The sequence below is a fragment of the Heptranchias perlo genome, chromosome 13, assembly GCF_035084215.1.
Source record: "Heptranchias perlo isolate sHepPer1 chromosome 13, sHepPer1.hap1, whole genome shotgun sequence".
Classification (NCBI taxonomy): Eukaryota; Metazoa; Chordata; class Chondrichthyes; order Hexanchiformes; family Hexanchidae; genus Heptranchias; species Heptranchias perlo.
In genome coordinates this window covers 29,663,239-29,681,388 of record NC_090337.1, presented here as the reverse complement: position 1 = coordinate 29,681,388, position 18,150 = coordinate 29,663,239, and the positions used below count along the sequence as shown (strand labels likewise).

Below are 18,150 nucleotides of genomic sequence, written 5' to 3'. Positions count from 1 at the left end.
TAAGAGACATGATAAGGTATTGTACAATGCAGGTCCTTTCTTTTTCACATGCAAATAAGTCAAACTGACAATGTACAGTTGTAATCTAATTATAGAAGGGGACTAGGACTGATGTATTATCATTGATCTTAGACTGTGTTTCATGTCAAAGCTAATTACATGATGCAAAATCCGATATGAAAACCCAATATTATTTAGTGCTGCTTAATGATATTTCAGTAGGATTACTGCTACAGACCTTTGCTCTTGCTGCTTCTTTTGTCTCTTCATCCATCCAATTTAATTCATCTAGTCGACGATCAAATGCATGCTTAATGTCTTCAACTAGTTGTTGTACCTTATCAGAATACAAATAATTATAGTTCTACAAGCTGATAGCTTATTTGCATGATAATTCAAAAATATTAATCTGCTATCAGAATCTTAATGGTAAACTTACTTTTATTTTGCTGGAAGATGAAAAGTATTCTTCAACAAAAAGAGCTCCCAGAGCCATCCCGAACTGTTTATTGGCTTGGTTTAAGCACATTTTACCCAAATCAATCTGTTTCTCTGTGCCATCTAATTCTTTAGAGAACTCATGAATTGCATCTCTGAATGGTGTGGAAAGATGTTCACTCAGAGCAACTACTATGCGCCAAATCATGTAATTATGAAGTACTCTGAAAATGCAAAAGTATGACCATGTATATCAATGCTGTATATCAATGAATGCATTCTACAGACTATTCATAATTACACTATTAATAAGTTATGAATGTTTACTTCTGTTTTATCAATATTTTCATCGGATTACCACAATTGTCTATTCAGAACTATGCACAGGTGAAAAATCTAGAAATTTAGTGCCAGCTCCACCCTTTTCAGTGGGAAACAAGTCATTACAATTTTTTCCAATACAATGAGTTTATAGTTTTGGTGTTAACAATAACTACAGCTCTCCTGACATGTCAGCAAAGCTCCACAACGGCAGTGAGTTTATCCAGTAAGTAGCTGAGCCATACAGATGATGAAGACCCAGGTTTGATCTCTGGTCTACTTGAGTTAGCTGAAGTCAATCAGGGTGGTGGTAGGGGTACTACAATTAGCCTCAATGCCTTTGGGTTAGGGAGGAAAAAATTGGCTCAGGGTTCCCACTCCTGTAGAATCGGTTGCAGTAGAATAGCCTGCCAATAGTCACCGTCAAGGTTCACCAATGGTCCTTTGGTTAATGTGCCGGAGAGTACCCTGGCACCATAGAACCATCTCCCAGCAAGGAGTCCATGCCTCTAGCAGAGGAGAGTAGAAGAGAAAATCAGTGTGAAATAAAAAAGAAAACTCACTAATTACATTCCCTGACTCTTTCAATCAGAGCTTTTATTTTGATGCTTACCTTGTTCAGTCGCTTTCAGAGAATAAGCATGCGGCCAAAATTATTTATTTTGAAATCAATTCATATTCACGTCTGAACATGTTCTACTGGTTCGTCTTTTTGTCCAGATAACAGATTCAGCAATTAGTCCAACATATTATTGAAATGAACTGAACCATTAAGACAAACCATCTCCACCTTTAGAAGCAAATACTCTATTGGAAATTAAAGAGTTAAAATGGGTCAAAATGTGAGTTAATCTCTGTATTAAGGGCGCAATGATAGAATCAATTCAGACTGAATTTGTAATAGGTTTAAAGCCACTTGAGTATTCAGAGGCTCTGTTAGAGTGTAAACACTTGGAATTATCATTGATGGCCTGTCATGGAGAGTGAAAAACAAATATAACGCTTCATTGTAGGCCTGAATAATAAACACTGCATGCCTGCCAAAATACCAGGCTTTTGTAAATAAACATTATCATTTTTATGAGTTGACTCTATTAAATTTACAACAGTGTCCAAGGCTTCATCCTTTTTTAAATGTATTTTGTTCACTTGTTCTCCCTCTTCTTCGTAGCTTTTTTCTTATGCCTCTGATTCTGAAAGCAGGTTTGCAGTTTTGAGCACTGACTCTAATGGGCATAATGCCAAAAGCACATATGGCTGACATGGATCCCCATCGGTTTTCTTTGGGCAGGGATAACCTGAAATAGTGGTCATACAAAGAACTAATGAAATGAATCAAAAAAAGGTCCTCGGGGATATTCAGCTATATAAATTTACGCTGGAAATACATGAGACAACTAGTATGAGTCACAGGTCCACATTATATTGACGTATGAAAATCCGACCACTGAACACATTATCCACCCCCCACCCCATTTCCCAGAGGGACTATTCCCTTAGTGATACCCATGTTCACTCGTCCACAATCCCTACTTCCAGTTGTTCTTGCCCAGCACCTTCCAGTGCAACCACAGGGGATGAACACCTATCCATTTACCTACTTCCACGGCACTCTCCAGAACCCTCCTACCATTTGACATAGCAATTTACATGTACTTCCTCTGGTCTAATGTACTATTTTCTTTACTTATGGTGCAGTGTCCTGTACATTGGACAGACCAAGCGCAGGTTGGGTGACATGTTTGCTGAACACCTCCACTCTGTCCACAAGTGAGACCTGGATCTCCCTGTGGCTTGCCATTTTAACTCCCCCTTCCATCCCCACTCTGATATCTCTGCCTTTAGTCTCCTACACTGTTCTGACCAGGCTGAATGCAAGTTTCAGGAACTGTATTTTATCTTTCTCCTGAGCATTCTGCAACTCTCTGATCTGAACATTGACTTTAGCTATATCAGTCATCTTTATACTAGAAGGTGTTTGTGATGTGGATGAGTCTATCAATGCCTAGGGCGGGGCGGGGCGGGGCAGGGTGGGGCCGGGGGAGGTCGTCTAGCGTTTGTGGTGGAGACCCTTTGTCAGAACTCGGTGCTCATGAAAGATCTGAGCCTGTAGTAATGACTTGTCTTTTCTTTTCTTGGGACTGGCAGACCCATAACATTTAGCCAGCATTTGTTGTTTTAATTTCAGTGCTTCCTTTATTTCCTCTTTTTCTCCATTTCCCCATTAGTTGCCTTTTTGTTCAGATTGTCTAGTGACACCACTGTGTCAGCCAATGAGTTGCACTGTGTCAGCCAGTGAGTTGGAGGCGGGGCGAGATTTGGGGCAGGACTCACAGCAAACAATCTATTTTACAGCAAACAAAGTCTATTTACTCAGCAAGCAGAGTATATTTAAACAGCGCACAACAGCAAACAGTCTAGAGAGTCTATTTTTAAAGCATCTCTATGAACTACAGCAAACAGAATTCATGACTAAAGCTACAGCAACATTCTCCAGATAAAAGCAGCGTGATTTCTCCAGCAAAATGCAGTGAGCGGAGGATAGCTGCAGACAAATAATGTGGGTAAAATCAATGCCAGTCACTTACAGCGTGATTGACGGGGGAATTAACCAAACATCTCCATTCTGGCCAGAAATAGTGGTGTCACTACATGCAGCCCTTTTTATTTGTCTCTTCCATGTCTTATCTCTTATTATTTGCATATTCTTTTGTCCTTTTCATGTTTCTCCATCACCTCACTCATAATCATTTCTATCAACTAACAGCTTTCTATTAAGCATTTTGCAGGTCATTCAATCCCTCTCTGTGATTGGCATATCTGTTAATTGTCTCCCCTCTCTCCCTTCCCTCCTCTCTCCCCTTTTCTCTGTTTTTCCAACCTCACGAAAATGCCTTTTCGTCTTCAGTTCCGATGAAGGTAAACACCTGGTGTGTGCTCTGACCTGCTCAATGTTCTGATATTTGCTGCGTCCAGCTAATCCAACATGCCTGTGTACAGACCCAGGAAAATCTTCCCCCTGATCTTCATATCAGGAATCCTTACAGCGACTATTGAGAGGGTGATTTTAAACCTACCTGCCTGGCGAAAACCAGTCGGCGGGTAGTTAAAATCCCTCAGGTCACTTATCTGCCATGGAGCCACTGGGAGCTGAACTCCAAGATTTTCACCTGCTTCAGTGAGCAGGTGGCAATGACACACGCGCAAAGCCAACAGGATTTTTTCAGCATATGATGTCATTGGGACCTGACTGCAATATTTACTAGGAGGACTGAGCTGGAAATGGCAGTCACTTTCTTGCTAGGCCAACCCAGCAGGGGAGTGAATCAGGGCCAGAAGAGGTCCATAAAGGTAAGTTTGAAATTAAGGCTAAAAGGAGCAGTCTCCGGGCCCCACAAGAAAATCTTAGGCCTCCCCACCGCGATCTTGCCCGCCCTCCTAATCGCGGGGACCCCTGCGCGACACCCTGACAGCTGATCCCGTGGATTTCCCTGCTCATTGGGTAGCTTCAGGGCAGCACGAATTTATGCTGCTTATCGCCCGGAATGAATGGGAAGTCGGCCGGCGGCATTTAAATGAGGCCCGGAAGTTAAAATATCCCGGGCCTCTTTTTTCTGGAACTGACATCAAAACTCACCCACCGAAAACTGGTCTGAGTTTCTTTCTGACCAGCCTCTACATTCATGTCATTGCAGTTTTGGATTGCTTGGCCACTTCAGCTGTGCACACACTTCCACCACAGGTACTTCAAATCCAAAATTTGCCAACAATCACTGTCAAGGTTCACACATGAATAACAACTAGCACTGGGGAAGACTATCCCTAGTGAGGAGTCAACAGCTTCGGGAAAGCAGAAGAGCAAAATAATGCATTGAGCAAAACCCCAATTGCTACTACCATCAGAAAGCATGCTATCCTGATCCAAGAAAAATATGTCATGGAACATTTACATAAATCATTCAATCCTTTGTGCTCTGTAATGCAGTTATTTGTTTCTCCGAGTCTGCCCATTCCTATTTGAATAACAGGTATTTTCCAGCTAGTTGACTTAGACTTGATACCAACCCATTTTATGTCTGGATAGACAGTCTGATGATAGCATTAGTACCCAAGATGCTTTAACTGGATTTATTTTTGATTTGTCCAGTGCTGCTTTTAAATTGAGTTAAAGGCCACGTTAGTACCACCAGCTCCCAATGTGCAGGTCTCACACGGCCAGCAGCAACCCTGAAGTAAACTTGCTGGAATCACTAAGATCACCCACTGAAAATACCTCAGTAGAAAAATGGGCCTTCTGACTCATGGCAGTAGTTTACTTAAGGGTTGCTGCTGCCTGCAAGAGTGCTGCCAATGAGAACCAGTTGCCCTAATATGGCCCTTTACTCAATAAAAAAGCAGCTTTTGTCTTTTTCCTCTGTCATAGGTAGCTAACTGTAGGACAGCTTCATTTAGCCACAGCAACATATGTCAGAGACCTATCCAGGCTCTCTGATAACTCACCATGTACCATTCTAGAGGTCATAAATCTAAGATCATCACTAAAAGAACAAAGAACACAGGAGTGATGGGCTGAATGACTTCCTTCTGTGATTCTAAAGATAGCAAGTTTGAAGGAATGAGAGTGAGGCATAGAAATAAGATTTGCCTTTTAGATTTTTAACTTTTGGAAAATGTCTACACATTGTTTATTGTCCTGAATTTAATTGAATTCTTACTTTAATTACTTATCTGAGTAAAAAATCCAGCCATTGATTTGAAATGGATATATAACTGCTGGTAGAATGTTTTCTTTATATGCCTATGTGTATCCTAACAGATATTAAGGGGGAAAACAAAATTGGATAGGACCTATTATTGGACGGGGGTAGCACGATCCGCTATTACCCTGCCTACAATCGCCCCTGTCAGGCAGGACGAGACTTTCGTCAGGCCTGAGGACTCACCTCCAAGCAGCGTTCCGAATCAGCGTTGAATGAGGATTCAATGCAATTTGCACTTTCCACCAGCAGGGGAGGCCCCAATCACTTAAAGGAAGGCTGTCTCTTAAACATCTCTTAAAGGTAGATGGTACCTGTTATTTGCTGAAAATAACAGTCTGCTGTCTGCACGGAGTCTGAACGGAGATCAGACATTGCATGTGCAAAACACAGATGCAGCTCCCATCCCTTTGTTTACGAACTGATAAGTTATTTTAAACATTGAATAAAGGTTGCACACTACTAAATCCGACATCCTCCAATCTGCATGCCAGACCTCACCAATCTGCTGAACTGAGTTGGTACCAGGCCTGCGAGAGTGTGTGCACCAAAGTTCTCTGCTAATGCACTAGAGGCCTTGGTGCAAGAGGTGGACAGAAGGAGGGAAACCCTATATCCGCGGGGGTGGCAAGAGGCCTTCCAGACATATACCTAAAAGGCAGTGGGAGGCAGCGGGTGACAAAGTCAATGCCAGGTGCACAGCATCATGAACACGGATGCAGTGCGGGAAAAAGTTCAATGCTTTGACATGAGTGGTCAAGGTGAGTAATGTCAACTGTCAAGTGGCGTCTCCTACCAACTACACCACTAGCTGCATCCACTGCTCCACGCACTACACCCCCCATCACCCATCTACCAACAAGCTCTTTCCATCAGTACTCAACTCTTCCAATCAGATGCTTCCTCTCACCCTTAAACATTACCACTGATGCAAGCTGCCCACTCACAACTCACAGGCCACACACACTGGCAGCCATTCAACCATGACAGGCACATCACCCAGACACACGTCCCGCTTTCTTGCAGGAGAAGGCAGCGCATATCAGGAGGTAGCAAGTGACAGTGGCATTTAGCCCCTCGAACCTGTTCTGCCATTCAATGAGATCATGGTGGACTTGTGACCTAACTCCATATATCCGCCTTAGCCCCATATCTCTCAATATCCTTGGTTCAGAGAAATCTATCAATCTCAGATTTAGAATTCACAATTGAGCTAGCATCAACTGCCATTTGCAGAAGAGCGTTCCAAACTTCTCCCACCCTTTGTGTGCAGAAGCATTTCCTAACTTCACTCCTGCACGTCCTGGGTCTAAATGTTGGGATATATCCCCTAGTCCTAGCATTCAAGTATAGGAGACCTCCAGAAACGGTTATAAATGTCTCGGCAGCCAGAAGCAATAATCCAGCCACTAACCTGTAAATCCTGCAGGGTCCCTTTAAATAGCAATGGAGGGGGTCCTCCAGGCCCTCTAAGACATGTTCAGATGGTCGGGGTTAAGACTGTGCGTTGAGTTGAGCATTAAGTGCCAAAATGGTGTCTATTACTTTAAATCAGCGTTGCACACTGATTGTATCCATTTTCTCTTCGATATCTGCGCATGCGCCAACTCCTATACCAAGATGGCGTCTGGCACATGTCACACTGGAAAAGTGCATGAGCAACCAAGACACCATCTTGGATGTTGGAGAGGTCACGTAGTGCCGAAACAACGGGCGCTACACGGCCCAATTTAGCGTCCTAAGAGTTTTATGCCTTCTTCTTTGTCTTAATAGATCTAATGTAAACAGCCCAAGACAATGAGGTGATGCAACCCATAGTAAATCAACCAAAACAGCAAGCTAAATCACAGTTTTGGTACATGTAGTTATCAGCTATGATCACAGAAGAAGTGAGGTCCATATGCTGTGCATATGGGAAATCTAAAATTGTAACCCATGATTTTCCTCCAGCCATTATTAACATTGCATCCTGTTTTGAGAAAAAACCCCATGTGCTGCTGTCCTGATTTTGTACTTGGAGTCAGGAGCTGGCTCTTTAAATACATTGGGATCTGTTTTGAATATGAAGACCCAGAGAGCTAACACTCCCCAAGTTAATATAGCTAAAATCTGTCGTCTTGTTCCAACATATGAATCTATGGTGCCATTAATTCCTGGAAAGCTGGCTTGTTTTGGGGTGCAGCAGAAGGACGGAGACCTATGTATCTGCAGTCAGCTGCACTCCTGCAGTGTAAGTGCGCTTTCTTACACTCTCCGTGCTAGTTGAGTCTAAGCATAATATATACAAAATGTAGAGAAGGCTTGTGGCCTACTTATTTCATATGTGGAATATTAAACAATTATCCCAAATTTCATAATGTTTACATAATTTATTCAACATTTAATTTTGTCACTGTATAAAGGAAATACTCAGTAGGACCCTGCGGAATAAGCTACTTACTCCATTTGGAAGGAAGACCCAACTATATAACTCAATATTTATCAGGTGCTCACTAATAGGCTAATTTTGTATTCCAGTTCCTACAAACTATCTTGTCTATATATTAACCCTGTTATACACACCATTTACATGAACTATAGTATAGTAATTATAGACCAAGCATAGATGAGGGGATCATAGGAAATTGGTTCCATGAAATAACTCTGTAGCAATTTAAAAACATTTTATATTCATGGTACATTTTACCTTGGAGAAGTCTTTGATATGAGTTCCGAAACTTTTTGCATGTAATCAGTGGCAAGCACTACAATTTCTTCATCCTCTGAAAGGTTATCATGAAATATTCTGTCCAGTAAACGCTTCCAATGAACCTGTGAAATGAAACAAAAATGGTACTTACATCCACAATTTGATTTGTAGGCGAGAAGATTAACTTCACAATAATTTGTTCAATAAGTAACAGACACTACTCACAGTTGGTGCAATGCGCTGTAACTCTCTCAAAGTGATTTTGTTGTACATGGTATTGATGTCTCTTCTTAGAGTATCCGACTCAGAAATTGTTATCTTTAGCCATTTTTTTAGGAAAATAAATTATATGAGACATTTCCACAAAATGCACTTTTGCATCAGATATTTTCCTTAAAGTGGCCTGTTACGCACATTTCAACAATAAAGAAAACAAGAACACAAATTATTGTTGGCTGGTTCCCTATTAGTCTCTGCTGGGAATTGACAAAGCAGCGACCACAGTGTCAGACTACTTTTGTTTGGTTACCCTCTAATCAGAATAAACTTTTCTGCAATCCAAGTTCAATCAACCAATTATGTGGTTCCTTTCATTGGGCCCTGTTTGGAAAACAATATCAAAGTAAAAGTACAAGGTATGTGGGCAGTGTTGCCAACACTTGTCATTCATTTGTGACTTCTGTGATTTGTGGAAGTTTTAATGATTGCAATTCATGTGGAAAATGTAAACATATATGCTGCATGGAAGCACTTTCATCTTTGGGGGACTTGTGGATGTGACACTGCCACAGTGTGTTGATAACCATTTGGTGCATTGCACCATTGGATCAAAACGCATTTTCTGGTGACAAATATTTTTGTCTGAAATCTTCCCATTATTTATTGCGATCATCCTTCTGATGATTTATGTTAATTTTCTTCAAGCAAGTTGCTTGTTGATTGATCTTTCTCTAAATCACCTTGAATTCAGAGATTGCCGGTGAGCTGATTTAGAATTTATGAAATGGACTTGAAATTAGAATTATAGAATCATACATAAGGAGGCCATTCAGCCTATCATGTCTGTGCTGGCTCCTTTGAAAGAGTTATCCAATTTAGTTCCACTCCCCTGCTCTTTCCCCTTAGCCTTGCAAATTTTTCCTTTTCAAGTCTATATCCAATTCTCTTTTGAAAGTTACTATTGAATCTGCTTCCACCACCCTTTCAGGTCGTGCATTCCAAATTGGCAAATAACATTATTAGAAATGCAGTACTGTAATCTTTATACTAGCTTTGCTGTTATATACTGGCTCATCATTCCGTGATCACATTTGTGGACCAATGGCCACTTTCTCTACTGTACATTTTCCTTTCATTGGCCCCAGCATATATTTGCTGATCTTTCAAAAAACCTGTTATGGTTCTCTGTGTTCATGGCAATTTCATTTTGATCCAAAGTAGCTACTGGCGCTCAATCACACTGTGGTAATGTCAGGGACTCTGAAGTGAATATTGATCTCCCCAAGAGTTTTATAACCTAAACTCTAACACTATTCAGCAATGTCTATTGCACTCCTAGAATTTCGACAATGTACATTATTTATAGCCTACTTTTATCGAATTCCATTAGTCTTTTCTTATGAATGGCAATTATAACTGATTAGGAGTAAAAAAAATAATAAATTTAAAATAATTTATATCAAAGCCTTACAGTAATTCACAGCCAGTTTGTTGTTTTACTTACATTTGCCAATTGCATCTCTAATTGTAATATCTCTTCTGTCTTCTTTTTGGCATCATCTCCTCCGAGGAGATTTATTAATTTCTCCATCAGGTCTTTATATGCTATCAAAATCTGATCAATAAAAATATGTGCCATTAAAGGATGATATCAATAAAATGACCGTAGCATTAATGTTTTGCACAAAAATCGCATCTTTTTTTAAGAATGAATGTATTAAATGTTATCAGCTGAAAAAAGTGGCCAGAAACATTATTCATATTAAAAAATGAGGGATTCATACTGTGTGCCGGGGATTAGCACAATGAACAGTCAATTCTGGCACCTGAGTTTGAAGCCAGACTTTTTTTTACACAAAGGATGAAAGCCTTCTTTGACCGATGGTTGTGTCAGTGAAATAAGTCTGGGCAATCTAAAGATGCTTTTATATTTTCTAAGGCGCCTCAGGGAATGATATTCAAACAAGAGACCTGCAATTACAGTGCATTGCACTCCTCCATTTTACCTGGTGCCACCACTTCTAAGGAAGACCTGTTAGAAGCCGGAGACTCATGCTTGCCATTGAGTGAATCAGGCTCTGTGCTTTTACTTTTAACCAGAGATCTGACAATAGCTGACAAAACACAGCAAAAAGTGGGTGTCCACTGTCATCCGAACAACAAAGGTCAGTTATTTATATCTACAAGTGCAGCTAACATTGGAAGGTTGCCATCGGTTGCACCTTTTAATATAAAAGTACCTTTAATCCAGTTTTTAGTGATGTGAGACAACAGCACAAAACTGCCCATAATTTAGATTAATTGGCAGTTTCACTCAGGGAGGCCACAAACGAGAGAAACATAGAAACATACAAAATTTTAAGGCTCAAAAAGACAATATGGCTGATTTTTCTCTATTTTGCTCCTGGGGAATGCTCAGTTCCCAGGTACAAAGCAGGGAAAAAAAGGGCAGAGACTCATGATCGAGGTCTCATCCATGCTTATGTTACCTCCAAACTCGACTGTTCCAATGCTCTCCTGGCTGGCTTCCCATCATCTACCCTCCATAAACTTGAGCTCATCCAAAACTCTGCTGCCCGTATCCTAACTCGCACCAAGTCCCGTTTACCCATCACCCCTGTACTTGCTGACATACATTGGCTCCCGGTCCACTGATGCCTCATATTTAAATTCTTAACTTTGTCTTCAAGTCCATGGCCTTGCCCCTCCCTATCTCTGCAACCTCCTCCAGCCTTACAACCCGCTGAGAACTCTGCGTTCCTTCAATTCTGGTCTCTTGTCCATCCCCGACATCCTTATTGCGAAAGACATAAAGACCTCAGTAAAACCACACTTGGAATACTGTGTGCAGTTTTGGGCTCCAAGCTATAGGAAGGGTATTGAGGCAATAGAGAGGGTACAGCACAGATTCACTAGGATGCTGTCTGGTATAAGGAAATACAAATATGAAGAAGGACTTGGAAAATTGGGACTGCTTTCATTAGTACAGAGGATATTACAGGGTGATTTGATAGAGATGTTAAAAAAAATTATGAAGGGATAGGATGTATAGAAATAGGCTGTTTCCAGTGATTGAGGGGTCTAGAACAAGGGAACATAGATACAAGATTAAATACAAGAGATTTAGGACAGAGAGCTGGAGAGGCCTTTTTACACAGAGGATTATGAAGCTGTGGAATACACTATTAGAGTTAGTGATTTAAGCAGAGACCATGTCAAAATTTAAGAATAGATTATACTAGGTGGTTGAGGGAAAGGGGAATAAAGGGATATGGGAACAGGACCGACACATAAGATTAGGTCATGTGGAGGATAAACATTAACACGGACTGGTTGGGCCAAATGGCTTGTTTCCATGTTGTAATTTCTGCATAATTCTATGTAATTCTGTGATCACTGCCTCTCAAGGATGCTATAACTGCTAATTCCTGTATGTTGACTAGGTCATTTAAAAATACCAGGTCAAAATGATCAAGGCGTTAACCCTTTCTTAAAGCTTACTGATCAAGAGACAATGGGGTAGAAATTGAACCTTGTCGCACCTGTTTTATGATGGAAAGGGTGCGGAGTTTTTGGCGGGGGATGAAAGCAATGGCTTCAGTCTTCACAATGTCCAGTTTGGCTCCGGCAGCTCACTAGCAGCTTGCAAATGAAGCCCGAGTTTCAAAATGGCTTGGACCGCACAACAGTAACAATGTGCGAGGGGCGGCGGCATGATCTGCCCGTCAACTGCCCGTTGTGCGCCTAAAATTAAAATCGGCCCTTTTATGCTTCTTAACCCCCGTTCCCACCCACCCCCCCAAAACTCTGCAATTATCCAATTTTATTTTTCAAATTATTCTCCTAGTGGAGCTCGTGGACATCATTCTATTTAAATAGTTTACTTAAGAATGATTGTAACCTTTTGAAGCCCTATGCTGAGGTTAACCCACATATTTGAGATTCAGTTTATGGATGGGTCACTCTTAGAGACTAGCACAGCTCTCACTACTAATGGGATTAGAAAGTGGAACCCCAAATTGTGGCAGTGTGTAGTCCTCTGCAAGAAACATGTGGCTAAAGCACCTATGGGGCATACCCCAAAACAAGCAATTGATGCTTGACTTCCCTCATGCATTGGAAGAAATACAAAGCAGCCTGAGTCTCACTCAGTGCACCCTTCCCCCAAATAGCCAAACCACTGCTCAAAAGGAGAATACTGCCCATCAACGGTGAACCACCAAAGGCAGGCAAAGACCACAATTCCATAGGCTATTTCTTAACTGGTTGTTGCAAAAAGCTTTATGACAATGTATATAAGTGGTTTGGGGTGGGAGTCTGAACAAACCAATTTTAACTTTAGTGGCTGGGTATTCTGTGGTGAGTGACTCACCTCCTGACTCCCCAAAGCCTTTCCACCATCTACAAGGCACAAGTCAGGAGTGTGATGGAATACTCTCCACTTGCCTGGATGAGTGCAGCTCCAACAACACTCAAGAAGTTCGACACCATCCAGGACAAAGCAGCCCGCTTGATTGGCACCCCATCCACCACCTAAAACATTCAATCCCTTCACCACTGGCACACTGTGGCTACAGTGTGTACCATCCACAGGATGCACTGCAGCAACTCGCCAAGGCTTCTTCGACAGCACCTCCCAAACCCGCGACGTCTACCACCTAGAAGGGCAAGGGCAGCAGGTACATGGGAACAACAGCACCTGCACGTTCCCCTCCAAGTCACACACCATCCCGACTTGGAAACATATCGCCGTTCCTTCATCGTTGCTGGGTCAAAATCCTGGAACTCCCTTCCTAACAGCACTGTGAGAGAACCTTCACCACACGGACTGCAGCAGTTCAAGAAGGCGGCTCACCACCACCTTCTCAAGGGCAATTAGGGATGGGCAACAAATGCTGGCCTCACCAATGACTCCCACATCCCATGAACGAATAAAAAAAACTAAATGAATTGCTGGGAATACGAAAAGGAATCCCTTTCTAGTGATCTTTTAATTTGGCAGCAAATTCATTAGAACACAAGAACATAGGAACGGAAAAGGTTATTTGACCCAACCAGTTCTCTCCATGATCCAGGTCCTGTCTCAAGATCCGATCTAATCCTTTTTTAAAAAAATAATTTACCTGCCTCTAGGCCAAATCCACCATCTCTACTGAATCAAGATTGAATACAATTACATCCTAAATGTGTCAATGGAGAATTTACCACATGGGGTGGCAGACTATTCCATAAATCAATGTCTAAGTTTAAACTAATAGATTTTTAGGTTAATGATCATGTTCTCTAATTCTTCTCTTGTAGTTTTGCATAAAGTACCTCTCCACATCAACTTATCCATTTCCTTGATTATTTTAAGAAAATTGAGTCATATCGACCTTAATTTTTTTTGTAATGGAATAGACTTAAATTCCTTGTGCTCTTTTCATAAACAAATATATAAAATGTGGACTCATACTGCTGCACTTCTCTGAATCCTTTCCACTGCCTCAATGTCATCTTTATGTATGGTAATCATACCTTGACACAATACTCATATGTGTTTTTTCTAATGCTTTATAAAATGTCAGAATCACTTCCTTAGATTTATATCCTATGGAACTGCTCGGATAACAAGTCATGTTATTTTCCCTTGCAGCTGGTGTCATATATTTTACATCGATATCTTTCAACTCACATTTTTTAATATTAAATGTCATTTACATTCTGAACAACATAAGCCCCGTGATTGAACTCTGGGCGTCTGCTGGTCACAGCCGTTCAATTATAATTACTACCATTAATCCACCCTTTGTTTCCAATTATGAAGTCAATTCGTTATCCGATTTACAACATCCTCCTTTAACATAAGTGCTTTCATTTTAGTCACAAGTCTCTTTTGACGCACTTTATCAAGAGCCTTCTGAAAATCTAGATTTATAACATCCAGCACATTAATTCCATCCACCAATTCTGTTACTTCCTCTCCTAGTTCTGTAGCTAATTGCGATGAACTATTTCAGTGAGACTGCTACGTATATCCTAGATTAATAGGTTAATTTTAATTCTTAAATTAAGCTGCATGTGCTGGATTGTGATGTACTGAGTTTTTCCTATAATGGCAGAAAAATTCTCTTCCTGTCACTTTGCTGGTTTCACAATTTTCAAACTGCTAACGAACTGCTTTAATGAGCTGAAGGGAATGAGGGGAAAACTGAAGCAAAATGTCAGGGCAAAATGGATAGAAGCCCAACACATCTGCTGAAGTGCAAGTTGGTAGATCATCTCAGCTGACTGATCAACTGAGATTAAATCAGAGCAGCAGTTTGACTGAGTGCCCCAGTCTATCTGCAGCCCAATATGTCCACTAAACCTAAGCCTGAATGTATACAAAAGTGGTAATATTAGAACCCCCTTTTCCACATATCTGCTAAAATTCATCACCATTTTTAGTAAAAGAAAGATTTGCGATTATATAACGCCCATCATGACCTCAGGATGTCCCAAAGCGCTTTACAACCTATGAAATAGTTTTTAAAGTGTAGTCACTGTTGTAATATAGGAAACACGGCAGCCAATTTGCACACAGTAAGGTCCCACAAATAGCAATAAGATGTGACCAGATAATCTGTTTTAGTAATGTTGGTTGAGGGATAAATATTGGCCAGGACTCCAGGAAAAACTCCCCTGCTCTTCTTCGCATCGTGTCATGGGGTCTTTTCCATCCACCTGAGAGGGCAGACAGACCTCGGTCTCATCCGAAGGATGGCACCTCAGTCAGTGCAGCACTTCCTCAGTTTTGCACTGAGATGTCAGTCTAGATTATATGCTCAAGGCTGTAGAGTACAACATTCCAAAAGAAATGTCCTTTCTGAGAAATGCTGTATTGGAATATTTCTATATATTCGTTCTTCACTCTATTACAGCCATACGCGTAATGTCGATACATCTTTGGTAGCTTTCAGATTTTTTACAAGAATATTTTTCAAAATGAAATTTTCAAGGCTCTGGAGATGTAACTTCAGTGCAATTGAGCAGACTGAGGCAATTTTTTCAAGATCAGTTTGTTCATACACCTCATTATTAAATGTGCAATAGATAGGAAACTGCATAACAGGTGTGCAGTGGTATCATGCATAAAGTGAATGCTTTCTATTATTTCTGTCACTGAATTGGAATAATTTACTGATACATTTGTGCATGTGGATGCATCGAACATGAGCATTCCTATATCTTCAATGCTTATGCTTGTGTTACTAAACTTCAAGAAATCAGTTATTATGCTTTTGCTTACTGACATGAATAATGTAAAGGTTGTTAAAATATTTAGTAACTTTGTATAAGGCTATGCCAATAGGCCAAATAATAGATCTAAAAGGAAATTTCTCTTTGCGGGTTGTATTTATTGTCAATTTGATACATTTTTTCTTGAAATAAAGAAATTCATCATCATTGTCGGTTGACAATGGTCGGAGCTCCTGTGACAAAATTAGAATCCTTAAATTTTAAATGTTACGTGACAGAATTTGACAATATGACCTGTTTATTCACGTTATTGAAGCAATAGAAAAACAAAGCAATTTAAACATTAATTCAGCTTTTAAACTTACAATTTACTAAAATTAGAGAGATGTTTAAGCATTTTCTATGTTTGATTCAAAAATTGGTAATGGTTTGTGGCCTTAGCTAATCACTATTTTTCTTGAAAACATACTTTAATTGTAAAAGCCTTTTTTTTCACCCTTGTATACTGGATAACGTAAGTAATAAACATCAACTCGTATTTCTGAGTATGTTTTACTCACAAACTGCTGATGGTGGGCGAAACCTTTAACTTCGGTAAGGATGTAAAACGGGCGATATGGGAATGGCCATCCATTTTACACCCTGCTCGGTTTTCTGAAAGAAAAATCAGGCAGGGTGTATAACAGGCAGGTGATCCGATGTTGCCCATTTTACTCCCCCGAAGCTGAAAGTTCCCAACCATTATTTTGTGCAAGATTTACTTTGTGTTTAGTTAAAAAAATGTTTCTATGATCTGTGAATGTACACTAACGAAACCAGAAATATTTAAACCAGAATGCACCACCTGATTAATATTTTCCATTATTCCAATGAAAGTGGTCTTTAAACAGTCCCTGATGCCCTGTATGCATGTTTTAGGAGCTGTATGGACTAACATTTTAATTTACTTCGGGGTAAATTTTAACCTAACCCGCCAGGCGGGAAACCGACAGGATTGGATTGGCCAGCCTTTTTTACTTTCCAATGATCCTGCCATTTTCCCATCAGGTGGGTTAGATTAAAATGGCCACCTCAAATATTTTTGGATTGCTATCCTTAAGGACAGCAGCTGGAAAAGGACATTTATTTAGGCCATCTTACAAAATGCTTAATACCAATTTAGTTTGTAATCTGTCATGCCACAAGATTTTGTTTCCACAGAAATGATTTGGGAAAAAAGAAGTTACATTTAAAGAGTGCGTTTTAAAGCAAAATATATTCACACAAGTTTTTTTTCAAAAGGCAGAGAAAAAGATGGCTAAAATGCTAATTTTCCCTAAAGAATGTAAATAATTAGCAATTTGTTAGCCTGTTTCAGTGATTGATAAACACTTCAAAATGATTGTGCAAGGAGTGTCTGGCACAGCCCCTCCTCTTGAGTTGTTCACACTGGGAGATCGAAAACAGAGATAGAGACACAGGTAGTCAGTCAGGCTTTGAAAACAGAAAGCTGTAAGGGCAAACTATCACTAGGTTCAGAAGGAGAATGTAGATGGGTAGTTAGAGTTATTTTGCTGAAGTCAAGAAAGACGGCCCACTGAGGTGGAGAAATATAGCATTTTCATTATTTTGTATTATTGTAGAAAGACAAGTTGTAGTGAGTGTGATTGTAACTATTGCCCTGTATGTTCACTAGCTGTAAAATAAAGCAGCTTAACAATTTGTATTTGGCCTCATTTTACCAAGTATTTTTTCTCTGCCTTTGAAAAGATTCCACAACATTTTTTCTCTGCCTTTGAAAAGATTCCACAACATTCACCTGAGGAAGGAGGAAGCCTCCGAAAGCTTGTGAATTTAAAATAAAATTGCTGGACTATAACTTGGTGTTGTAAAATTGTTTACAATTTGAAAAGATTGGACAGGCAGATAGGGGTATGTGCAAAAGACACGAGTAACCAGTTCAGATCACAAGGGGGGGACTACTGTTACACACCTTTTGTCCAAGTAGGTATTGGGCAATGTTAGTCTACTTCAGCATGTAAGGGGCAGGAATCTGCTTATGGAGTGACTAACGCCATTGAACCCAAGAAGATATCTATAGCAGACCTAAATTTGTAACATAATCATTCATTTTGTTTTGTTGTTCTTGCTGATGTATATGGAATAACATATGGTTTCTTCTGAGAGACCTTTCAATTCACATTTTAAGCTAAAATCAATTGTTTCAGTGTCTTTCTCCCCCTCATATTGCTCTTGATTTCTAGATTTTGATTTCTGGATACTTTCTCTGACATTCTTACCGTTGTCACAGTCTTAATTTTTCTTGATTTTTTTTCTCCCTCTTAACTGTCCTAATGGATCTTGCTGCCATTTCTTTCTTTTTGTCTTGCCTCTATCTTTCATCATGTTTTTTTTTAAATGGCCTCACTTAGTCCAATGCTATTTTTTACTCGGTTGCAGCATATTCCGTTTAATCTATTATTTCTCATTATTGCCCATTCTGTCTTTGTCTTTGTAACTCCTTTC

At 40.2% G+C, this 18,150-nt stretch overlaps 1 protein-coding gene across 1 annotated transcript in view; it reads right to left on the bottom strand.

Moving 5' to 3' along the window:
• Positions 1-18,150, bottom strand: part of LOC137331046 (endothelin-converting enzyme-like 1) — a 74,638-nt gene that overhangs the window by 32,955 nt on the left and 23,533 nt on the right. Inside the window, exons 3-7 of the mRNA XM_067994637.1 lie at positions 9,929-10,039; positions 8,431-8,523; positions 8,203-8,327; positions 440-662; positions 239-337 (exon numbers count right to left, since the gene is read on the bottom strand). Of these exons, the coding sequence (XP_067850738.1) occupies positions 239-337; positions 440-662; positions 8,203-8,327; positions 8,431-8,523; positions 9,929-10,039 (651 nt within the window). The remainder of the gene's footprint in view (positions 1-238; positions 338-439; positions 663-8,202; positions 8,328-8,430; positions 8,524-9,928; positions 10,040-18,150) is intronic.